This window comes from Coffea arabica, chromosome 10c (assembly GCF_036785885.1).
Source record: "Coffea arabica cultivar ET-39 chromosome 10c, Coffea Arabica ET-39 HiFi, whole genome shotgun sequence".
NCBI classification, from domain to species: Eukaryota; Viridiplantae; Streptophyta; class Magnoliopsida; order Gentianales; family Rubiaceae; genus Coffea; species Coffea arabica.
In genome coordinates, this window is record NC_092329.1 from 8868025 (window position 1) to 8893497 (window position 25473).

At 35.0% G+C, this 25473-nt stretch overlaps 4 protein-coding genes across 4 annotated transcripts; all 4 read left to right on the plus strand.

Annotated features, from left to right (window-relative positions):
• The first annotated feature begins 10164 nt into the window (after nucleotides 1–10164).
• On the plus strand, nucleotides 10165–18206 carry LOC140016268 (replication factor A protein 1-like). Its single transcript, XM_072069783.1, has 5 exons — nucleotides 10165–10302; nucleotides 11039–11112; nucleotides 16864–17008; nucleotides 17105–17375; nucleotides 17459–18206. The coding sequence occupies exons 3-5, from the start codon at nucleotides 16961–16963 to the stop codon at nucleotides 17557–17559; spliced, it is 420 nt and encodes a 139-aa protein (XP_071925884.1). The 5' UTR covers nucleotides 10165–10302; nucleotides 11039–11112; nucleotides 16864–16960; the 3' UTR covers nucleotides 17560–18206.
• LOC113713865 (ATP-dependent DNA helicase PIF1-like) lies at nucleotides 15117–15695 on the plus strand. Its single transcript, XM_027237675.1, has one exon. The coding sequence runs from the start codon at nucleotides 15117–15119 to the stop codon at nucleotides 15693–15695; it is 579 nt and encodes a 192-aa protein (XP_027093476.1).
• Nucleotides 15801–16547, plus strand: LOC140015726 (uncharacterized). Its single transcript, XM_072068543.1, has 2 exons — nucleotides 15801–15943; nucleotides 16031–16547. The coding sequence occupies exons 1-2, from the start codon at nucleotides 15801–15803 to the stop codon at nucleotides 16545–16547; spliced, it is 660 nt and encodes a 219-aa protein (XP_071924644.1).
• Nucleotides 18207–18214: 8 nt separating the features above from the next.
• On the plus strand, nucleotides 18215–19425 carry LOC140016267 (uncharacterized). Its single transcript, XM_072069782.1, has 4 exons — nucleotides 18215–18430; nucleotides 18535–18634; nucleotides 18727–18955; nucleotides 19045–19425. The coding sequence occupies exons 1-4, from the start codon at nucleotides 18336–18338 to the stop codon at nucleotides 19170–19172; spliced, it is 552 nt and encodes a 183-aa protein (XP_071925883.1). The 5' UTR covers nucleotides 18215–18335; the 3' UTR covers nucleotides 19173–19425.
• Nucleotides 19426–25473: the final 6048 nt, after the last annotated feature.

Here is a 25473-nt window from a genome sequence, read left to right on the forward strand (position 1 = left end):
CCAAGTAAGAGTCAGACTCTATGAGTACTCTCCGAGTCGAATTCGGATTAGTCTCATTAAGAGTGAAAATATCGGATGCTCAAAGCACAAAAAAAAATGTATAGATTCCAACGCCCAACTTCCCACTTCTTCATTTCTTTGCCAATGGTTTGAGGACACTTGTTAATGGTAAACTCTTGTGATTTGTCATAAATATTTGCTCACCTTTTAAATCTAAAATGTGTAGTCTTTTAAAAAAGAAAATGTTTAACCAATTTTCAAAATATTAACATCTAAATCGTAATTAATGAGTTCATCAAAATCATTATTTAGGCAAGCTCTTTTATTTTAGAAGAAGGGAAAATGTTTTTTTATTTTTAAGTCAACATACATGGATACTATATAAGTTTATGAAGACATTATAAAATTCAATATGGACAACTGGCTCGAATAGTACTTAAAAAGTTTTTAGTGAATCACTTTTGGATTTGCGATTTTTATTTTTGGACAACGTTATTCTTTAACATTTATTATTGGGCTAATTTAAATCCTCCACTTTAATTTCTGATAATGTTTATCTGTTAATTTTTATTATTGGATCAACTTGACAAAGTCGTGATTTCGTATTTTTTATCACTTACTTAAGTTTTAAAGTTTATTATATATATATATAAATATCGAGTATTGGATATTGGGTTTTTAGCGTCCTTCTGTCAAATCTTATCGAATTATCCATCGATTACTCCTTATCAATACCAAACCTTAATGAATAACTCATGGGTCGTTTAATCGAATTAACCATTGGATTGAATGCCTACGAGTGTCAAATTTTACCATATCTATTGCCATCCCTACTTTTGGAGTACTAATTGTCGAAATTGAAGATTCTTTCAATCCATTTTTCATTTTACATAAAATTATAAGGAGATATACAAATATAATTAAACATTAGTGAAGTCATGTGGCAATATGCAAAATCATAATAAGTTTATTACTAATTTTCCCTTCTTTTAGGAGCGCTCACAATATTTTCCCCCTCCCTTTCGTTCCTCTTATTTTCTATTTCTCGTTTCCATTATCAGGATTATAGTGTGTGTGTGTGTGTGTTTTTTTTTGGGTCTAAGGTAAACATTGTGAAGATATGAATTGTACATGTAATTGTGAATAAAGGGGGGGAAAAAAAAAGAAAAAGTGCCACAGAAACTGTCAAAGGACTGGGCAGCAAACTTGTGTTTGGTCATTGTGGAAATAATAAATTTGAGGGAAAATTTGTGCAAAACTTGAGAATCAGTTGTCATGTTGTGCTGAGTTAAATTGCTTTTGTAGACTTCAAAGTCTTCACTACGTTTGATCATCTTATTGTTAGTGGCGTCCAGTGGATAATATAAAAAATCAACAAAGTGCATGGCATGCCAAGCAAAAGTCATAAAACGACATAAGTATACAGTTTTTTTTTTTTTTTTCTTTTGGTAGAAACAAAAATATCCTATTAAGTATTACAACCACATAAGTAAACAGCTAATTAATCCCAGTTGCAAGTGAATGACATCATTGGTGGAAAGGAAGTTCCTTTTTTTTTTTTTTTTGCCCTTTTCAATCTCAAATCCTCAGCTTAGTTAGCTTGTTTAATGTGTAGATTTAATGTTCATGTTAACAAATTTGTATTTAATCTGTACAACTATTACTGCATAGGGTACTGTAGTATTGATTGCTTATTAAAGGGGCTCAAATTTTGAATTTTGTTCCTTTCTTTCTTTCTTTTTTTTTTGTTTTTGATTAATGCATACTTTTGTTTCATGAAATCCTTTTTAGCATCATTATCCGTCATTAGTCAAACAAATTAGGCTCTCATTTTTTTTTCTTACTTTTCAAACAAATTGGATTGTGATTTTTGCAGAAAAATGTTTACTTTTATCGTAAACATATTTTTTAATCATTTTTTTAAATTCATATATATCAAATTGTTACAGTATATTTTTTTATAAAAAAACTTCTAAAAATAACAATCCAAACGAATAAAGTCATTAGATTTCGTACCAGCAAACAAAAAAAGATTAAATCAAGATCTCGATCTTCGACATTTTAAATTTGCTACTTGTAAATATTTTCAACATGCTTCATCAATATATATATATATTTATATTATATAATTAGATGTAGATCGAGTTCAAATTTTGCTTCAGCTTCAAAATTCATATGCATGTGGAATCCGTGTCTAAGTATAGATGTTCATTATATTACAGACACATTGGTAAGACATTCAAAATGCGATGGCGACCATGAGTTTCACGTAATGTAGCATTTCATATAGGTGGTACGACACTATACCAAAAAATAGTATCAAAAAATAGTAGTATCAGGCAGATTATTTCAGATAGAAATGGAGAAAATCAACAATTTAACAAAAAATAATAACTAGCACAAACGATGAGTAACGGACAAGAACTAATATGGTTCGACTTAATCATCAAACCTACATCTACGGAGAGAAACATATGTTCTTATTATGAAAAAGAAAATACTATAAAATTACAACTTGATTATCAAATCCAACTCTCGTATAATCTTTTCACCTATTAAGAACTCTCTCTCTTGTAAAATGCTAATATACCTATTTATAGAACATCATTTGGCCAAAAATCAAATAATATTAGAATGAAACTTTATTATCTACTCCAAGTAACTAAACAATTAGGAAATTAGTTACTTCCACACAAAATAAGAAATTTGACTAAAAGAAATTAAGCCAATTTTTTAATAAAAAAAAAAACTTTACAACTCATACCTATGACCTTAATTACGTTGATGGGAAATTAATTAAAGAACAAACAGTATACGTGTCTCATCTTGTCTTTGGTTATTATCGAAAGTCCTGAACAAGAATTGACATGACTAAAAGAGGGATGATTTGGTTCTCAGTTATTACCAGTCTTCGTCGGAAGAAGGAGGAGGGAATGCATGAGAATTGGCTTTTATCGAGCAAAGACATTATGGTGGCCGACAAAGTTGTAACTTCTAAGACCAACCCCCTCTACAACTAGCGAACCTCAATGGAGCTGGCCCCCTTCCATCTTCCAACTGATCAATTTGACTATGCATGCTTTCTATTTTGCTGCCACAAACACAAATGAAACTTTTTATTATCTACTAAATCTCTACACGAGTGTGTTTGGTTGTGTCAAATCTGAGATGTGATTTTTGTGGCCAGATCAGGTTTGGCTTTATTGGTGGGGAGAAATAATTGGCTATGCTATGATAATAATGCATCGAGGCAACTCATAACTCAAGAATGATTATTTTTCGCTATTTGGCTGTGATTTTTGTTAAAAAAAAAAAAATTTAGCTTTTTTTGTTAATATATATTTTTAATTATTTTTATCTCATATATATCAAATCGTTATAATATTTTTTTTTACAAATATTCGTAAAAATAGCAATTCAAACCATAGTACAGAGCATGCTCATAATCAATTTTTCTTAACTTGTTTATGTAAAAGAAGAGTACATTTCGTGCTTCGCAATAATAATTGGCTCGTACGTTTTTTTGGCTAGGCGTCTAACAACTTCTGATACCTTAGAAGATGATTAGATGAGGATTATTTAATTTATTAGGAGCACTAGCTCAGCCTACTTGCGAGTGAGAGCAATTGGCTGTCCAACTGCTGTGAAACACGTAAATTGACAGTGGTTTCTAGAAGATAGTGCATCTGTACCATGCAACGTAAGGGCTATTAGAAAACCACAATGGTTAAAACAGATCAAAGGAATAAAGAATCCAGCATTCTAGCAAAAGTGGCCTTGCTTGGATTGCTGTTTTCCGTAGAAAAATTTCGTCATTTTCCGTGAACACATTTCCCTATTACCTTTTTTCCTCACATACATCAAATCGCTACAGTAATTTTTCCATGAAAAATGACAGAAAATGCAATCCAAACGGGACCTAATATTTCTTTCATTTCCATTCATGCATTAGCCTCAATTTCTTATAGTTTCCTAGTTTTAGTTTTCTTCCTTCTTTTGAACAAAATTTTAAGCATTGGCAGATGCATGGGAAGGAATAAGCAAGAAACGAGAGGGTAAGAAGAAAGGAGATGGTGAAGACGAATCTACTGCCAAGTACCCAGAACAGTACCGAACAAAAACTCTTCTTCTCCAGTACGTTTTTTGTAGTGATCAAATAAATAGATGAATGATACTTGCAAAACAAAAAAAAAAAAATTTAACCAATTAAATAGTTCTACAAGAGAATCTCTTGACATCAAAACTACCAGAAGCAAGCTTCAAAGGACTGGGCTGCATCTACAAACTGCGTTTGGTCATTGTGGAAACAGTAAATTGGAGGGAAAGAAAGTCTCTGCAAAACTTGGGAATCATTTGTCATGGTATGCTCAATTGAATTGTCTTCGTACACTTCAAAGTCTTGAGTCTCTTGACTACGATTATAAGATCACCGCATTGATAATATGAAAAATCCAAAAACTGCATGCGATGCCAACAATCTTAACATGACATAAGTATGCAGTTTTTTTTTTTTTTTTGGAGGATAGAAACAAGAGAAATGTTCTTGGGATAATTCGGAAGGGATTGAACCACCACCGGATCAGACGGGTGCACTGCACACGCACCTAAATTTTTTAAACAAAGCCATATTTAATTGTGACAAATTGATGGGAGGCAAGGTTCACCACCAAATCTTAATGCATTGGTGGTGGCCACCAACCCAAAGGCTGGTGGTTAGCACGTAAGTTACAGCTGATACACGAAAAGTTTTCATTGGACCATGATTGATGCTAGTTGCAAGTGAATGACATCATTGTTGGAAAGGAAGTTTTTTTTTTTCCCCCTTTTTTCAATCTCAAATCATCAAGCTCAGTTAGCTTGTCTAATGTGTAGGTGAATATGTTCTTGGAAAGGAAGCATAGGGTTCTGTTGAATTGATTGCTTATTAAAGGGGCTCAAAATTTCAATTTTGTTTGTTTGTTTCTTTTTTTTTTAAAAAAAAAAAAACAATGCATTCTTGTGTTTCAAGAAGTCTTTTTAAGCATTATTATCCGTCATTAGTCAAACAAATTGGGCTCTGACGTTTCTTTTTTACTTACTTTTCGGACTTAAGAAGAAAAAGATGAATCTTTTGTCTTGTCGACTGTATTGTTCTGACTAAAATGTCAAATGAAAACATTTTACCTGTTTTAAACGTCTTTTCAACTCCATTTTTTTTTTTTGTTTGATGTTCAATGAATTGTCACCTTAGCCTTAAGATGCCCAAATAAGTAAAAAGTTAAAGCAAATAATTAACTTTAGAATTTTTACCTACTTCATTTGCCGTGGTAACCCGACATTAGAGAGAATCTAACTGAATTAGACAAAATTTATCCCATAAAAAAACTTGAAACATGCTCTTCATTCGAGCAGTTGTTTAATTTCTTTTGTTTTTCTTTTTAACAAGAAGGGGTAGAATTTATGAGGTAAGACGGAGAAGAGGGACTGAAAGTTGAAACCCAGGACAATAAAGGAGACGAAACAAAAGACTCGACGTACCATAAAGTAATATAACATGGACTTAACCTTAATCATGTTTATTTCGGTCTTTAATTGAAAATATGCTCAAAACATGCACTCAAAGTTATACATGCCTGAGACCTCAGGGCCTCAGGGGGATCCCCTTTATATTTTATTTTTTGCCTTACTTGCCTCATTAAATCATTAGAACTCATACCAACCAATTAAAAAAAAAAAAAAAAAAGAGCCATCAGAAGATTAAATCAGGTTTGTTTGGATTGAGGATTATTTGTCAAAATTTTTTTGCTTACATCATCATTACAATTTTCAACACACCTTTTTATCTTCCCAATTATCTTTTTATCTCATATGCATCACATCACAAAAAGTACTACAGTAAAAATATCTCAAATAATTTACAATCCAAATAGAGCCGACTCGATCTTTTCCACTCAAATAGAAAAAATAAAATGAAAAAGATGATGCCGACCTTCTAAATTTACTACTTGTAAGTATTTCAAACATGCTACACCAACAATATATATATATATATATATATATATATATATATAGGGATAATTTCACAAACCTCCCTTGAGGTTTCTGACAATTTCACTCGACTCCTCTCAAGTTTAAAAAATTATACTTACCTCCCTTGATATAGTAAAATATCTATAATGATCTACACTTGGTAGACAATTTTAAATTTAAGGCAATAAATTTACAAAATCCAAAAAAAATCTATTTTCTGTCTCTTGTCTATTTTTGCCCCTCTCTTTACTAATTAATATAACCTCTTTTTATTATCTTTAATTTTGTGGATATTAACAAATTGAAATTACAAAATCAATAGAGAGAGCAGATTACGTGTCAAATTAAAAGGAAATGAAGAGACTCACAATGATAGAGAAATAAATAATAAAATTGACGATTGAAATAGAAAAAAAAAACTAATGATCTGAAATTTGTCATAATTTGTTTGTTGTTGAGAAAAACTTTTATAAAATGTCAATAATTACATAAGGATTTCTTTCATTGGATTAGAAATTTTTTATTATGATTTTATTATGGAGGTAGAATTTATTCTCTACTTTTGGGATATTAATATTTTTAAGACTATAGAAGGGTTATAATGGCGGTTCTAGGTCAGATTAGCTTGTATTGAACAGGTATTTGAGCATTGATATTTAATTTTGGGGTACAATTGGCTGTCAATGGTGTTTGTGTATGTGTTTTTTTCTTTCTTTTTTTTTTTTTTGCTTGGCAAGTATTGATACTATATATACAATTTGAAATTTTTCAATGGTTACTTGATTTTAAAACTTATACTTGGATGGTTGTTAGGAATTAGGCTTGTTAATTTATACAAAGCATGGAAGAAAATGATTGAGTATACTATATTTTTCTTTCTTAGTTCTGTACAAAAGGGCAATTTAGGGTTTTTGTAAAAAAACTATCTCATTGGACCTATATTGTTATTAAACAGTAAAAGTAAGGGAGGTATATGTAATTTTTAAAACCTGAGGGGAGCTCTCTGTAATTGTTAAAAATCTCAGGATGGGGTTTGTGAAATTATCCTCATATATAAGCATGTCTGTCTCAAACATGCTTTAAAATTGCCATACTACCAAGTCCAGATCATTCATAAAATAAGCTGTAGGTCAAGTTCAAATTTTGCTTCAACTTCGAGATTCATATGCATATGGAATTCGTGCCTAAGTATACATGTGAATATTGGATCGGCAAAGATATTCGCAAAGAAGTATGATGGTGCTTTATTTTGGTAAGACATCTCAGAATGCGATGGCCATCAATTCGGGCGATGTGTTTTCACGTAATGTATCATTTGACGGATTTGGGGCAGGGACGGTCCAGATTGGACTTCAAAAAAATGTGCGGCTCAGATAACAAGTGGTAACTCGATTTCCGCGCCAAGTGTGGGGCCCACCACTATCTGTTGTGAAAATACAACCTGTGGAAAAAAAGTTACACGGTGAACAAAAGAAGTTACGCGCTGTTGATGAAGAGGAAATTTGTCAGGGACGTCCCTGCCCCGAGTCCATCATTTGACATAGGTGGCAGTCGCCCAAAAAAAAGTGACACTCCATTAGATTGATGGTCATCAAAAACTTTACAACTCATACCGATGACCTTCATTTTACGTTGATGGGAAATTAATTAAAGAACAAACAGGGTAAGCGTCTCAACTTGTCTTTGTTTATCATCGAAAGTCCTAAACAAGAACTGAAAATGAGTAAAAGAGGGATGATTTGTTTCTCAGTTATTAGTTGCGTAAAGTCTTCATCAGAAAAAGAAGGGAATGCATGAAAAAACTAAGAAGTATCGACCAAGCTCTCCATACAAGTAGTGAACTCCAATGGAGTTGGCTCCACTTCAACTTCTAACTAATCGATTTGACTTCTCTTTCTAGTTTGCGGCCACATACGCAAATGAAACAATCTGTCCACGAGTATGTTTAGTGGTGTCAAATCTGATCTGAGATATGACTCTTGTGGCCAGATCACGTTTGGCTTTATTGGTTGGGGGAAATAATTGGCTATGCTGTGATATTAATTAGGAATGTCCAACGAATTCGAATTCGATAAATCGAAAGTTTGAATTCGAAATTTTTCAAAAATTTGGTAGTAGAATTATCGATCGAATTCAATTTCGAATTAGAATCGAATTCCGAATTCGGAAACCTTTTTTTCTTTTTAGTTAGATGTATTATTATGTAATATAAAATTTATATTACATATATTATAAAAAATATTAATATATATAATATATATATTATAAAATGAAATCGAAATCGGAAATTTCTATTTCTATTTCTGATTTCGAATTATGAATTCGAAACCAAAAATTCCGATTTCAAAAACTCCATTGCCGAATTCGAACCAAATTTGCATAATTCAAAATCAGAAATTTCGATTTCAGTGTCGAATTCCGAATTACCGATTTCAAAAATTTTGAATTCGGTTGGTAAATCGAAATTTTTTGATTTTGCACACTCCTAATATTAATACATCGAGGCAACTTATGAGTATAACCCTAGAATCATATTTTTGCTATTTACTAAGTAAAACATGGTACAATTTGCTCACGGATCAATTCTTCTTAAACTTGTTCGATGATCTGCACTTGACACATAATTATTTGGTATAGGTTCATGTTTTGGAAGCTCCAGTTATCATTGGCTGCTAATAGTGACTATGGTATGAATATCTGTTAGAAATTTGGCTTAATTTCTTTTAGGTAGATTCCATATTTTATGTGAAAGTAACTAGTTTTCTCATTGAAATAGTAGTCAAAAATTTTCCATTTAAATGAGTTTAGAAATTAGAAGAAATTTTCTATTTTGTATAATTTTAGGTATTTATATGAGTTTAGGAATTAGAAGTTACTTCCATTCTGCATAAGTTTATAAATTACTAGTAATTATTTTCTATGATTACTTGGGTGTTAATTAAGTAATGTGACTTATAAATAGATGGAGTAAGGATTGGTATAATACATAAGGGGCGACATATAGTTTTATACATAGGGTGAAAAAAGGGTTCTTGAAAGGTGAGAGAAATTATACAAGAGTTAGGTTTAATTTGGATTTAAGTTATATTTTTGTAGAAATTTTCATAATAAATAAATAATGTGTGTTATGGCGTGAGCTTAATAATGAAGTCGAATTACATTCAATCCTGCACATTATTTATTTTCGTGCTTGTATCTTGTTTGTTATTAAATTATTATGTATTTGATGTCTCCACAATGATTTATTCCACATCTAACTCCTAACTATGTCGAATTAAACATAGTAGCTTACGTAAGTACGAGGAAAACAGAAATAAGACAATAATATCTTTACAAACAACTTGTTGCTCAACTAGTGATAAAACGCCAACAAAGAAAGAGGAAGAACAGAGCACCGAGAGAGATGAAGATACATGAAGGGGCAGCATGAGTACATTTGGTGCTACGCAATAACAATTGGCTCGTACGTTGTATTTGCTAGGTGTCTAACGATTTACTTCTGATACCTCAGACGATGAAGATGAAGATAATTTAATTTATTGGGAGCACTAACTCTGCTTGCCTGTGAGAGCAATTAGTTGTTCAACTGCTGTGAAACACATAAATTAAACTGACGGTGGTTTTTAGAAGATAGTGAAAATGTATCATGCAACGTAAGGTCTATTAGTAGTAAACCAAAATGATTAAAAGAGAAAAAAGAAATAAAGAATCTAGCATTCTGGCAAAAAGCCTAATTCTTCTTGACTTTTTATTCTTCTACCTATATAGTAAAGCACGAATGGCTTTGTTGAAGGTAGTGGTTGTTGTGTTGATGTAGCAGCATTTTATTGGCTGGAGTTTGGTCATCATTCACGTGAGCCTCGCGTGGTTTCGCCAGGAGGAGGAGTGGGAATTCTTGCTGTTGTCCGAGAAGAAGCAAGTGAGAACCTTCGGTTTTTGAGAAGAAGCCGTTTCTCTGTAGCGTGAGTACCATTTGTCTGGTCAACAGCTTGCTAGCTGAGTGAGCTTATGTATGACGTTGGTGATGGTTTGATTGATGACAAGTGTTGGCTGATGGGCTCAATGTGTGGTATGATTTGACGATATTGCCCTTCTTTTAAAATCAAATGTACCGTTGTATCTTGCTGAGGTTCTTCTTTGTCTTTGCGATTTGGTGAGAAGAGTTTCAGCTCTGCTCTAGAGAGCTACCAAAAAACGCCTTTTTTGCTCTTTCCTTTGATTGACAAGACTGAAAACTCTTTGTTTCTCTTATGTATGCAGAGGTTGCTACGTTTCTGGTGCCGCCTTTTCCAGGTACCGTCATCATGATCCGCGGTAGCTGTGCCTCATTTTTTTTCATTGTTGTTTTCTTCTTCTCCTGCTGCTTGCTTCTTGGTTCTGAGCTATAGCCTCGTTTCTTTTTCCTACTTTTTCTTTTCTTAGTAAGATTTGGTGTCTTGCTGCCTTTTTGCATAAGGTTTGATTCCGCTATTATTTTTTATTTTGAGCTCCTTGCAAGCGCCTTGCCTGCATTGTCGTGCTTATTTGGTTCTTTTCCCCCTAAATTTTATGCCCTCTTCAGCTGTTACTGTTGCATTGCCTGTTTGCTTTGCTTTGCGTCTCATTTTTGCTTCTTCTTTTGTTTCTCATAGGGTCTATTTCACTTTTATTTCTGCCAAACCCTTTTGGACTGTGTTTTCCATTTTCCTCCTGTCAGCAATATCTCATTTTTGCTTCTTCATTTATTTCTCATGGGGTCTATTTAAATTTGGTTTTTTACCAAAGCATTTTGAACTGTGTTTTTCATTTTCCTCCTGTCAGCAATCCTTGTATCACTGTGTTTTTTTGCCTTGTGCTTTTTGTCCTGCTTTTCCTTGTTATGTTCAGGTTATCTTTCCCCGTCTCCTGTTTAATGCTTTTCCCCTTTTCCCTTTAATTTCCTTATACTTTTTCCCACTTTGCTCTCTGGTCCTTGTTCTACCGCATTTATTTACTCTTTGTTAATGCATCTCCTTAACCTTTTTCCCTCTTGCTGTTTTATTGGATACAGGATCTGGTGCTGCCCTCTTCTCTATTGCTCTACTGTTGGCTGATAAAGGCTTGTTATATATCGCTAAGGTTAAGGTGACATTACTTATTCTCCCTTCTATATGTCCTTTTGGCTTGCTCTTGGCCAATAACCGTTTGATGCATGCTTTTGTTACCTCTCTTTAAATGTTACCAGCTTCACTCGGACTTTTACCTGCTTTTTACTTGTCTGCTCTGTTCCAAGGTGCTGTGTAAGAGCTATGCTTTAGCTTTCCTTCACTATGCTTCTTTTTTGTATATTTACCCAGTTCCATGTGTGCTGTGTAAGAACTGTAATTTAACTTTTCTTTACTCTGCTTTCCTTGGTATACCTACTCAGCTTCATGTTGCTGTGTGGGAGCTGCGATTTAGCTTTTCTTTCCTCTGTTTTTAAATTATTATTTGAAAAGATGTATTTGATGCATGTCTCTGTTGTGCCATTTGCTTGTGTTACAATTTTGCTTGAACTTTGGCCTCCTTTGTGCTTATTTAGTTAGGCCTATGGTGGTGTATTAGAGGTATACATTAGACTTTCTTTTCGCCTGCTAAAGTGTGTAGCGATCAGATGGATAGGAATACTGTACGGCGCAAAAAATATGCAGAAATACCGCCTCTGAAGAAAGCAGAGTTTCTGCGCTCTCGAAGGCAAGCTCGAGCTGCAAAGAAAACTGAAAAAACTTTAGTTCCACATGTTCGCAAGGTCCCGTTAGGATATGTGGAAACTGGTGTGTCGTTCCCAAATACTCATCATATGCCATGTCATAGTGGCGGTCCTGCGCCTGTGCATTCTCAGGCGTTGGGAAGCACAGATGTTGTGCTTCCAACTGATAATGCCTTTGCGATTAGTGAGGGATTAGAATTCATGTCGCACCGTCCACCTGGTTCCTTTAGTGGTCATGCTTCCTCCTCACAATCTGTGAACAATGCACATTCTGAAGTTATACTTGCCTCATTTCCTTTGAACTCATCTATTATAAACTCTGAACGATCAGGCCAAAAAGAACTTGCTTGTAAAACTAATTCTTTGTCTGCTGGAATTTCGGATCCCACTTTAGAACCTCCTTCCACAGGTACTGCCTTGCCTTAGCATACTCACTCTGTTTGCGAAATTGCTGAGCTACTTCAGCCACGCTATAAGCAATGAATAATTAGCTTTATAGCCTGGTTTCTGAAAACCTTCTTCTTTTGTTAGCCATGTCCCTTTAAGGGACTTTTGGCTCCTTCAGCTATCTTATTTACTTCTGCAATTCGCAGACATCTTTCCTCCTTGCAGAAGGGAGGCTGCCAGGTGTAGCCCAACACCTGGTTGCTTGAAAAAAAAAAAAGAAAAGTAGTTCCTTCTGCTGATCCATTTATAAGTCGGCCTCGCTCGAAAAAATGCACCACTCCTGAATCTGTAAACAAACAGACCTTAGGTTGGAATTTACTCCTAATTTGGTTTAGCCATTGCTTGCTTTATATTCTGATTCATCCATCTGGCCAGTCACGTCTAATAGAGTCATTCGTGTGTGAAATATAACTGCAGCGGTAAAGCGAACAGCTGCACGTTCAAACATATCTCGTCTTGCCAATATTCCTGACGCACCTCTGATTCTGCCTGATGCTCCTAATTGTGAGCATTGTGGAGCGAAAATGTTCCACTTGGAACCTCTTTCCTTTTGCTGCTCGGAGGGAGAAATCTCTATCGTTGCTCCTCCAATGCCTTACGATTTGAAGCGTTTGTTCATTGGCAATGATGAAGAGCGTAATCAATTCAGAAACAATGTTCGCACTTATAACAACAACCTTGGCTTTACATCTTTTGCCGCGAAATATGACTCCGAATTAACAAACAACGCAAAATGTGTCTATATCTTCCGTGTTCAAGGTCAAGTTTACCACTTTCTTGATGGTCTTATTCAGTTGGGCGATAGACCATTTGGGATCCAGCTATATTTTTTTGACACTGATGAGGAATTAACAAAGAGGCTTGGTAATTCTGATAAGCTGCGCGAAAGCACTTTGAAATTGCTTATGCGCGTTCTTTCCAGCAATCCTTATGCTCGCTTCTTTAAGGGCCTTAGGGATGTTCCGAACCTTGACAATCTGAACATCATCCTTAATTGTTATCCTTCACTTGACCAGCGAATATATAATCTTCCCTCCACCTCGCAAGTTGCAGCTATATGGACTGAGAGTGAAGATCAGTCATTCGATAGACGTGCTCATATTCAGGTTTATTCTCGCTCAGCTGGTAGCCATAGAATTCAACATTACTATGGCTGTTACGACGCTTTACAGTACCCTCTAATTAAAAGGATTTGCAAAAGGAAGAGAGGAGGGGATGCTTGTGAGGATGAGATTAACATTGATCCAGCTTCAGTTAGCTCCTCATCGAAGTTAATTAATTTAGAACAGAGAGGCGAGTACATTTCTCTCTTGTTATAAACTACTGAATCTACCCATTGCATTACATCATCTAATCATATTGAGCGTATTTTCCTTCTTTATAGCTGCTGATCGAGGAAAAACAGAGGAAGATACTGTATCTGCTAGAGAGTATTACTGTTATAGGTTCCAAATAAGGGACGATGATGAGTCAATGTTGTTACACATTCTTAGGTTGCTGCAGCAATTTTCGGTTGATGCTTACGCCAAAATTGAAACATGTAGGCTTGACTTTCATAGGCATCGGCAAACCAGGATACGTTCTGAAATTCTACAAGGAGTTCTTGACAGTGTTTCTGTTGGCCAAACTGCTGCTTCTAAGGTTGGTCGCAAGGTCATTCTTCCAACTTCTTTTATAGGTGGTCCGAGAGATATGAGGCGTCGTTACCTTAATGCGATGGCACTGGTATAAAAATACGAAAAATTAGATATTTTCCTTACAAAGACGTGTAATCCAGCATGGAAGGAAATACAAGAGAATTTGAAATACCATGAAAAGCCTCAGGATCGGTCGGACCTTCTCGCTAGAGTTTTTAGGGCCAAATTCGAAATGCTTAAAGCAGAAATTCTGAATAAGAAAATCTTTGGCAAATTTACAGCGTGTGTCTACGTGATCGAGTTTCAAAAGCGAGGCTTTCCTCATGCCCATTTATTATTGATCGTAAAACCTGGTCATAAACTACTTAATCCAGAGTCGTATGACAAAATAGTTTGTGCTGAGTTGCCCGACAAAGATCGATATCCTCACTTATATTCTCTTGTTGTGAAGCATATGATCCATGGTCCTTGTGGAGCCATACTCTTAAGCTTGTGAAATACTTGTATAAGTATGTTTTCAAAGGACACGATCAGGTGAGCTTTAAGATTATATTGTGTGAATCAGTCGATGATATTGATGAAAAAAAAGACTTCCAAAAAGATAGATGGGTTTCACCTCCGGAAGCTTTTTGGTGCATTTATGAATTTAGACTCAATGAAATGACCCCAGCAATTTACACTTTCCAAGTTCACCTTCCGGACCAGCAATTCATTTCATTTGACAAGAACTTTGACTTGGTGCAATTACTGAGTAAAATTGACTTTTCTAAGACAATGTTAACTCAGTTTTTCCACATGAATAGAACAAATCCTAGGGCACAGAATCTGAAATGCTTGTACAGAGATTTCCCTAAACATTTTGTTTGGTTTACTAAATATAAAGAGTGGACTGAAAGAAAGCATCGAAAGGTGATTGGTAGGATAGTGATTGTTAGTCCAAAAGAATGAGAGAGGTATTATTTGAGGTTGCTTTTGACTCACATTGCTGGCCCGACCTCTTTTGAAGACCTTTTGACTGTTAATGACCAGAGATTAGCTTCGTTTAGAGAAGCTGCTTTGGTCCTCGGCCTTCTGCAGTCCGATGCGTATATAGACGAGACGCTACAGGAAGCAGTAGCATTCCAGATGCCATCCTCATTGAGGTTATTGTTTGCCACTCTCCTTGTGTATTGTTCTCCGACAGATCCTAGATCATTTTAGGAAAAGTTTGAACCTGAGCTTTGTGCTGACTATCATTACGAGTAGCCATTTGATGCCCTTTCTTCTCCTGAAATTAGAAGAAAAGTTTGCAAGATATTAACACCTCACTAGAACAAATGGGCAAAAGCATTGCTGATTTTCACTTTGTCTCTGATGAACTTTCACCTGGTTACACTGAGAGGTTGACAAAAGAGATTGAAAGTAAAAGGAACTTAGTAGTACCACCCGATGATCTGTTGTTGCCTCAGATGTTGAATTCTAACCAAAAACTTGCCTATGATCTAATCATAAAAGCATGTTCTTCCTTAGAAGGCCAAGCATTTTTCGTTGATGACTTTGGCGGCACCGATAAAACATTCTTGTACCGGGCACTTCTCGCAACTTTGCGATCACAGAACCATGTTGCACTTGCAGTTGCAACATTTGGAATTGCAGCATCGATCCTTCCTGGCGTAAGGACGGCTCACTCGAGATTCAAGATACCACTTGATTTCTCAAAAACTAAGAGTTGTCAGCTTAGTAAACAGAGCTCTGCTGCAAAACTCATTTCTGAATCTAAGCTTATTTTGTGGGATGAGGCTTCGATGGCTAAGCGGGACACAATTGAAGCATTTGACAAGTTGCTGAAAGATTTAATGGACTCTGATTTGCCATTTGGAGGAAAGGTAATAGTTTTTTGTGGAGATTTTCGGTAGACTCTACCTGTCATTGAGCAAGCAACTAAAGAAGTCCTCATAGGGTCGACCTTCCCTGTTTCTCCTTTGTGGCCTAAACTATATAAAATCATACTCACAGAAAATATGCGAGCTATGCTTGATCCAGGATTTTCACAATTTCTTTTAAGAGTAGGAGAGGGAAGGGAGCCTGTTGATGGTGAAGGTGAAATAAATTTATCATCGGATATAGTTATTCCTTATTACGATAAAGAGGAGTCTTTAAACAGGTTAGCTAGCTACATATAACCAAGTTTAGTGTCTTTTTAATAGTTACTCCTCCTATTTCCATTTTCAATGAACTTTCTTTTACACAGGTTAATAGAAAGCGTCTTTCCAGATTTGAACCTCTATTCGCAGGATCCTTATAACCTGATAAATAGGTGCATCCTTGTTCCTAAAAATAGCTCAGTTGATGAGCTCAATGAAATAATGATTAGGAGATTTCCTGGAACCCTTCAAACTTATATTAGCTTGGACAAGACTGTTGATCAACGACACCAAGGCGATTATGAGGACTTCCTCAATTTTCAGAATCCTAAAGGTCTCCCTCCTCATAAGTTGCTGTTGAAGGAAAACTGTCTGCTAATGCTTCTAAGAAATTTAAATCCAGCTGAAGGTCTATGCAATAGCATAAGGTTAATATGTCGAGAACTTGGTCAGCACACAATTTCTGCAGAGATTGTTTTTGGCCATCATCGAGGCAAAAGAGTTTTTATTTCAAGGATACCTCTTCAAACGCCTGACAATGACAAAAATGAGATTGCATTCATGAGACTGCAGTTTCCTGTCCGCCTTTGCTTCGCTTTGACCATCAATAAATCACAGGGTTAAACTGTTGACTACGTTGGCATCTATCTAAGAGAACCAATTTTTTCTCACGGCCAGTTGTATGTTGCTCTGTCCAGAGCTAAGACCGCTACCAAAGTTAAAATTCTTCTGGTTCCTGGAACATTTGATGGCACAAACGTAGATTGCAAAACTCGCAATATTGTCTTTGATGAAAGTTTTAGATTAGCTCAGGCCTAAACAATTTTCTACTTGAATTATGCTAAAGTAAGATGCTTATGCAGATTTGTTTTTGTTAGATTGCTTTGTTCTTGGATCTTTTAGTTCTTGCTCATTTATCCATCGACTTATGTGGTTATAGGATGGCTAACTTGCTGCCAATGCGAGATATTATGCCTCACATGAAAAATTAGAGCTGCATCATCACTGTTCAGGAAAAGCAACAGATCACAAGCTCAATGGGAACACCGACAAGAAAGCAGAAATTTGTTTTCTATGATTCAGAGGTTAGTCAAAGCCACTGTTCGGTCTTAGATGTAATTGTTTAAACGCACTATTCTTTTGCTTTATTAATCCTGTATTAATTTTATCTCTTTAAGTAGGGATCAAGAGTCGAAGGAATCATCTTCAATGATGACATTCCTAGAATGAGCCAGATCTTGCAAGTTTTTAAAAAATATAGAATCTCCAATGCTGAGGTCAGACCTATACCGTCAAAATTTCAGACATCTGAGCTTACCGTTCAATGGGTTATCAGCAGCAGGACTGTTATTGACGAAATTGCTGATGATGATGAAGTCATGCCTGTAAAATTCTGCTATTCAAAGTTTACTGACTTAGTTCAACACATGGATGACAAAACTAGATCAGTGGGTGAGTCTTTCAATGCTTTACTCTTAATGTGTTTGCATTCTGAAAAAAGTTCTTTACGATCACTTTCTCTGTATTGTTCTTAGACATGCTGGGAGTTGTGATCAGCGCGCTTGAGAGGAAAACAGTTATCAAGAACTCAAGGCAATCAGATGTTCAGAAATTTGTCCTGCTTAACGAAGAGTAAGAGTTTTAAGCTTCAGTTTAGGCAAAAGTTCACGCTGCCTTTTCTTTTTTTCCTCTGCAGTTACTTTTTCCAATCTCTAACTGTTACCTCTTATCACGAACACATATCACAGCCGGTGTTATTGTCTCTATGGGATAGTTTCCTGGCTAATGAGGGACAGGAAATTGTATCTAAACTTCACAACTATCCTGTGATCATTGCTCACAGAATCAAAGTGAACAACTATAATGATTTGTTCCCATTTTATTTTTTGAGATTTTTACCGTTTACCTTTTGTATTCGTCTGCAGCACCTGTAAAGACCTGTTCCATTTCTTTTCGTCATATAGGGGTCGCACTTGGTACTTGGTTTGATTCAGCTATTCTTGTTGATCCACCTGTACAAGAAACAAGAGAACTCAAAAACTAGTACATTCTATTTTCAGTCATCGTCCTTTGCACAATTTAGATCTAAATGCTGTCCTAACTTTCAGTCCTGATATTCTTTATGTTCCTTTCACCCAAGGCATTGAGGAACACTAAGTTGATTAAAGAGATTGTCAAAAAAAAAGGACTATATTAAATATAATCCACAGCTGTCCTTAAAATCAGACCAGAAAACCACCTGGATTTGGAACATAACTTCATTGCAAAAGGTTTAGGAGTGAAACATGCTGCCCTGCTTTCATACTTTTGTCATGCATGATCATCTTTTTATACTCATAGTTGCTCATCTTTTAGATTATATGGGTGAAGGCACAGTTCTTTTTTGAACACATCTTCCAGAAGTATTGGTACATGTGCTGTAAAAATTGTTGTCGATCTACAGCAGCAAACTACCAAATTGAGTTTACCTGTAACTCAAGCAAAGAGAGACACCCTGCAGTGCCTAGGTGCTAAATATTCTGTTTGTAATATATTCATTTCTGTTAATTGTTTTGTAATACTTGTTCACATTAAAAAAGTCACTTGTTGCATATTGTGTACCTATTTTCAGATGCCACTTTGATGTTGATTTGACCGATGACACCAGTATGATACCAGCTTCAATTTTTGGCGAATTAGCAGAGAACCTACTGACGTTTAGTGCACTGGAAGTAATGCAGCATTTTAATTAGGCTCTTACTCCTAAATCTTGCTAATAAAGGTATTCTATACTTTTTACTCTTACTTTTCGTTCTCTCAACAGAATGTTGAACTTCCCCTCGAGTTTGTCCACAAGGAGCTTAAATCAAAGATGTTTCTACTTCACATCAAACCTGTGCAAACACAGCTGGCAGATGCAAGGCAGCGCTACACAATTATATACTACTCTGAAATTAATGATGATGTCGATTCTGTCCGGTTAACAAGTGAACCAAAAGATGGCTCTCTCTTTCCTGGCAAAGAATCTGACACTATACAGCTCGCGACTCCAGGTAACTCACAAATATCTGCTTTTTTAGTTCTGCATTTATATTTTACTCCAGATAAATAATATGACAAATCAAAAAAAATATGGTCACAGGAGAGAATAGTGCTCGTTCAAAGGTTTGTGTTCGGCTTTCTGAAAGGTTTGATGGACCACAAAGCACTGAAGCAAATGAGGATGAAAATGCAGAGTGCAGCTCTACCAAGAAGCAAAAAATCAACTGACTTGTTACTGTTGGGTCTTTTGTCCACCTAATTCTTAGGTTCTATGGCTAACATGCTATCGCATATTTTTGCAAAGTTCCTTGTGCATTCCTAGAAGGATCATTGATGTATTAATGAAACATGTGCTTTTGTTCATGGATACCCCTTAGACTGGTTTCAATCTGGCACCTTTTACGTTTGCTGATAACTTGCAATCAGCACCAGCTATGTATTTGAATTGATGGTTTATAACTATTATGTGCTTGTTACAGTATCCTTTAAATTTACTTTCTACTCTATTCAGCTCATTAACTGACCTTTTACTGAATGCGCTAGCTGTTATACACCAAATTTTGTAGAATACCTTTATCAGAACCTATTCAAATTTTCTCCTGCAGATAACTCTCTTACTAAATATCATACCTGTTATTATGAGTCTCTCTTACTCTGTTCACCAGCTCAAATTTCGTGTATCTATTAGCCTTAAATTGTGTAGTTGTGCAGCCTTCAATTCGTTTGCAAAAACACAACTTTTTTCCTCAGACAGAACTGTGTATACCCTTACTTGGTTTGAAACACAGTAGATAAAATAGATGCACAGTGGTAGCAATCACTGGACTTTCTCTGCATTCACTTCTTTTATTATTAACCAGTTATGCATCTTTGATGTGCCAGATCATTAATGCCCTTAACTGTGAAAAAATAAACGCCAGCTTAACTATAAAGAAATTCATTTTTAAAAAAATTATTAGCCATCAATTGTTTATATATAACTACTTCTTGAATAAATCATACATCCCAACAAAGCACTATAAGTTAAGTTTCGTACTTGCTTCTCTCAAATTATCCCTAGCCTTCAGTTGTTTTCTTTGCCTTCATATAATTACATCTTTGATGTTTTTCTTTAATTAGCTTGTCCAATTAGATCAATGGCGGAAGGTTCATCTACTTATGGATTAACAAATACCAGCTCAATCGCTTGTTGTTTTCTACTGAAATGCAATCACAGAGGAGAGGTCTAATTTTCTTCTTTGTGATGGAAAATATTTGTTAACGCTGTGCAGTCCAGTTATATAACTTCATTTGACATTTCCTATTTTCCACTCCTGAAACGCAGATTCTGCCTGCTGAATTCAGGCTATTGCTTACTCAGCACCAACGCAACAGAGTCATTCTCAGGCATGGAATTTATAAATGGCCTGTTGTGGTCGGTGAGCGTTCATTTGAACAAGGCTGGGATGAATATTGCCGTGAAAACATTACTAACAGACATGATATGTTGCTTCTCCGGCATACCGGCAATCTCATATTTGATGACGTCCATTTTTCCAAGCTGCAAAAACAGGTTTACCTGTCTTGGACAGCGCCATTGCCAAATTTATTGCAGGCCGGTACTAATCATGCATAAGGCCAGTTTACCCTTACCTTTATATCTGCTACTTGTAGCAAAATTGTCTCTAATTTATTATCTGCTAAATAACTTCAGATTGTGCAGATTCTATGATAATTCCACAGTGGGTTGCTTCATCAGCGAAGCCAGATTTAACCCAAACTCTCACTGATTCGGTTTCCTTCTATCAAACCTTTAATACAGCAACCCCAAACACATTGGTAACCTATCCTTGCACTATTTCTTTTCCCTCTCTCACTGCATTCCTTTAAACCAAATCTATATATTCTGTTCTCGGATCTTACTTTCGTTCTTTTCTATTAGAAAATCCCAAGATTCGTCGATCACTCTGTTAATGGACGCAGAACTCCAATGCTTCTTATTAGGACTGGAGAGAAACTTACACAGGTTGGTGTGAAAGGAAAAAAACTAAAAGCAAATTGGAGAAGCTTCGCTCTTCAGCATCAGTTGCAGCACAATGACATCCTTGTCTTCATTCCAGAATCATCAACTACCTTCATAGTTTTAGTATTTGATGATAATGGAGTCGAGAGAGTCTTTCCATTGTCTTGCATTTTCAAAGTTTATTCTAATTGTCATGGTTGTACGTAACTTCTGTAGTATGCCTTTCTCTATAAACTAAATTTGCTTTTCTCTTGAAGCTCTTCATCGCACATTGTTCCAATTTTTTATTTCATTGAAGCGCATTCCGACTCAATATGGCTGCATTTCAATGAAATCAAGCATGCAGCAAGTACATTACAAATACCTAACATCTATTATTGCTGCTCCTTTTTCCCACATAATCAATAATTAATCAGTAACTAATTTCATATAAATGGCCTGTTATGGCATGAAAATCAAGTACACTAAGCATTCCACCTTTCTATTTATCAAATGGTTATTTGATTCTCCAATCAATAAACTTCAGTCAGGGAACATTTCCATTGACTGTGGTGATAGATTGTTGCATAGAGAATCCTTACTTCATACCATGCATCGCACTTCCATTCTCCTGTCCAGAGTTGTCGCGTTAGTTGTTCCAATTTTCATGTTACGTACAAAGAATTGAATAAACAATATACAAACATTTGAACAACATCAAAATTAATGCTTGTTGTAAATTTATAACCAACACAGACAAATCAATCCTCCATAGAATAATAGAAAAATTAATAGTGTTTACTCATTGTTTAATATTTTAAAACCTCCCATTTACTTCTCTGGACACTTCGTCCCATCTCTACATGAAGCAAAATCATACTCATGAGCTTCAATTTTATTTGTCTCAATTGTTTTCTTTTCGTCCTTTTTCTCAACACCATGTTAAATTCAAACATTAATTTACTTGCGTTCTCTTACGACATTGCTTTTTAAAAAAACTTAATCATTTTATAACCAAATAGCTTAAATGCAATGCATCCGATTTATGATATCTCCACTCGAAAATCGGGGCATTTTCTGGGTAACATGAAATTAACACTGCGCATCGTGCGGTGATCCCCTCCTAGTAATTATAACAAGGTGTTGACTGATCTTGTACTTCCTATCGAATTTTGAGATTGACATCTGAGGTAAAGTGACATTGGAATTGGGCCTATCTTCTTTCATTTCCTTTCATGCACTAGCCTCAATTTCTTATAGCTTTCTTTATTCTTTTTTCTCCCTTTTTACAAAATGTAAAGCATAGAGAGGAGGGAAGGAATAAGCAAGAAAGGAAAGGGGAAGAAGAATGGAGATGGCGAAGATGAAACTGCTATGTACCCAAAACAAAGAATAAAAAATCTTTTCCTCCAGTGCGCTATTTGTAGTCAAATAATTTTAAATGGAATGTTTGACATCTTTAAACAGTGGCATGTAGATGAATGCTACTTGTGTGTTTGGATAGGCAATTTACAAAAACTATTTGCTTGTATCACGAATAATATATTTTTCAACATATTTTTTTAATATTATTAATCACTTTTTTATTTCACATACAGTACATTCAAAAGATTATTACAATAATTATTTCAAATAAGCTTTTAACCAGTTAAAAGTTTTACATGAGTGTTGAACTTTGGAACATTGAAAAATCAACGATGGAAGGAAAATCTCAACCCCATCGTCACAGAGAATAGTAGTTTTACGCCTCGAGCAAATCTCACTTTGTAGTTTAGTACCATTACATAAACCCTGTTTAGTTTCTTAAAGTCAAGATCATACCCTTCATTTCTTTTCTCGTTTAACTTGATGAAAAGTGAAAAATTTTTACCATGTTGTTGCCGAACAAAAGTAACTTTTACATTAAGATCTTGCTATAGAAATTTCAAGGTGACATGTTCTTTTGTTATAGCTAGGCACATTCATACAAGTAATTTATATAGTCCGGTGAAATAAATAATGTAGTATAAATTTTCTACTGGCCAATAATAACAAAATAGCCAATCGTCTTATCCCCCCTCACCTGCATGAAACAGGTTGTACAGGTTCCAGTAGACATCAAAAGGGCCTGAGCTTTGCTACTGCAATGTATCATTGTATTGGGTTGGGCATGGTTGACCTTTATTGCCAAAGATCTTGAAAATAGTTGAGCCCAAATTTTTAAGAGGGCCAACATCCACACAAATAGTCGACAAAAAACCCATGTGGCTGAACAAAAAAAAGCATAGTTATTAAACCCGGCCCGGAGAGGAACCCGGTGAAACAGGTAGATCAACGGGTTACTGGTTCAACCAGTGGGTGAGTGATCCAACCGGTAGGTCACTACATATATTTAAATATTATGTTTTATAATTTTTGATATGATTAAAACTATAATAAATTATGTTATAGTAAATACTCAATTGGTTCAATTTATTATAGAATCATTAATTCTTATAAGAATTAACAAAACCTAAATTTAATTAGTAATCCACCAAACTTCAAGTATAAAATTTTATCTAAGTATAATTATTTAGTTTATTTACGAATTTTAAGTGCAAAAGGTTATTAAGAATAATATTTATTTTTAAAATAAATTGTGTAATATGTTATTTTTTAAATTCATTTCATAATTTACAGAATTTAGGGAATAATAAAATTTTATTAAAAGATTCCAAACAAATTTTGTTTTGAAGAAATAAAATAAGAATAAAAAACTAATATATAATATAGAAGGAGTAAATAAGCACTAAGTGAGCTATTGGACTAGTGGTGAGTGCGCTTAACCTTTATACTTGAGATCTGAGATTTGAATCAGCATTGGAACATCTTCTAATCATTTCTATCCCAAAACCGGGTTCCTTACAAAACCGTCCCCGAGTTCCTTACAAAACCGTCCGGTTCAACCGGTTGAACCGCCGGTCCGTTGAAAAGTCAACAGATTTCTTGCACAAACGATCCAATTACAAACCCAGCCCGGTTTCATGACCGGTTCACCGGGTTGACCGGTATAACTATGAAAAAAAATTTACTATTTGGAATGCTCCGGTATTCCAGTTGTTGTAGTATTTTAATAAAATAGTTAAATTTTCAATTAATTGTGTAAGTTACAAGGAGAATAAATTGGCAACAATTTCTGAAATTTATTGGTGAATGAATGATTTTTGACTAAAGATTTATTATATGAATTATGAATTTTCAATTACAATAAGTTTTTGTAACCAACGGCCCTTTGAACCGTTGGCCACCACCAAAGACTTTAAGTCTTGATGGGATGGGAGGTCAATAATTCAAACCTTGATGGGATTGGAGGTCAATGTTCAAATCTTACCTCCCATCAATGTATCATTATATATAACTTCTTCTAAATCCATACGGGTGCATGTACACCCGTCTAGTCCGATGGTGGTTTAATTTTCATCGATTTTTCTAGGCCCCGTTGGGCCTCCCTCCTAAGTGTAGGCTAGAGTAGGATTACGAGTAGAAGTAGATTAGGTCAAATGTTGCCGTTTGATAAAAAAAAATTACAATAAGTTTTTTGTAATTCAATTGCAATAAGTTTTGTAATCTACAATTCTAATTTAAATATAATTTGAATAGCCAATAATTCCTACATATATCTAGCATATAATGTAACTTATGGGTTTTGATTAACTTTTCATCACCTATATATACGTGTAGTTGAGATAGAAATAATACTACAACAACTTTTCATAAGAGAAAAACCATTTACTCCTTTGTTATTTTTTATCTCATAGATTGGCAACAAAAATCAGTGTTAGTGGAGCTATACGCTCTTAGTTGTGTAGACTAATAAGAGTTACAGCAAATGTGGATGGGTTGTTATATCCTAGGGGTGACTAGTTGGAGATTCTGCTGCACCAGAGTTGATTCTTCTGCAGAGACTTAAATTACCTTAAAGAAAACGAGATATCCGTATCTTAGCTCACCGCATTTTCTCATACTATTGTTATAACTATTTTTAATTTTTCTATTTGACTTTTGTATTTTTTGTTCTAACGGAACAGAACCAGTCAATAACAAAATTATCCCTACGTAGATCATATAACTAGGGGATGCAGTGCCAAGGGTGCATACAATTTTGCAACTACTGAACTGGGAATTCTAGGCTCTCAGTCTTTCCAACACGCTTTTAACTCACTTCATCGATGCTGCAAAATCCATACTAAGCAAGGCTCGAGAAGATGGACCTAGGTGATTTTTAGTATTCGTTGTTACTACATGTTTATCTCTTAAAGATAATATCATATTAGCGTTTGTATTTCAACTTTTCACCTTGTCTTATTGTATAGGACTAGGCAAGCATCAGACTTCAATATGGTATGGTGTTATTTGGGAAGAGTTCAATCGCTTGCAAGTAGAAGTTGCAAGATGTGGAAGTATGGGAACTGAATATTGCTATTTTTGAGGAGGATAGTTGATACTTTTCTTTCTTTCTTTTTTTGGAAAGGATGTAATGAGTGAATGAGACTCGTGAGATTAAATATGGGTTGTGTTATTTTAAAATGG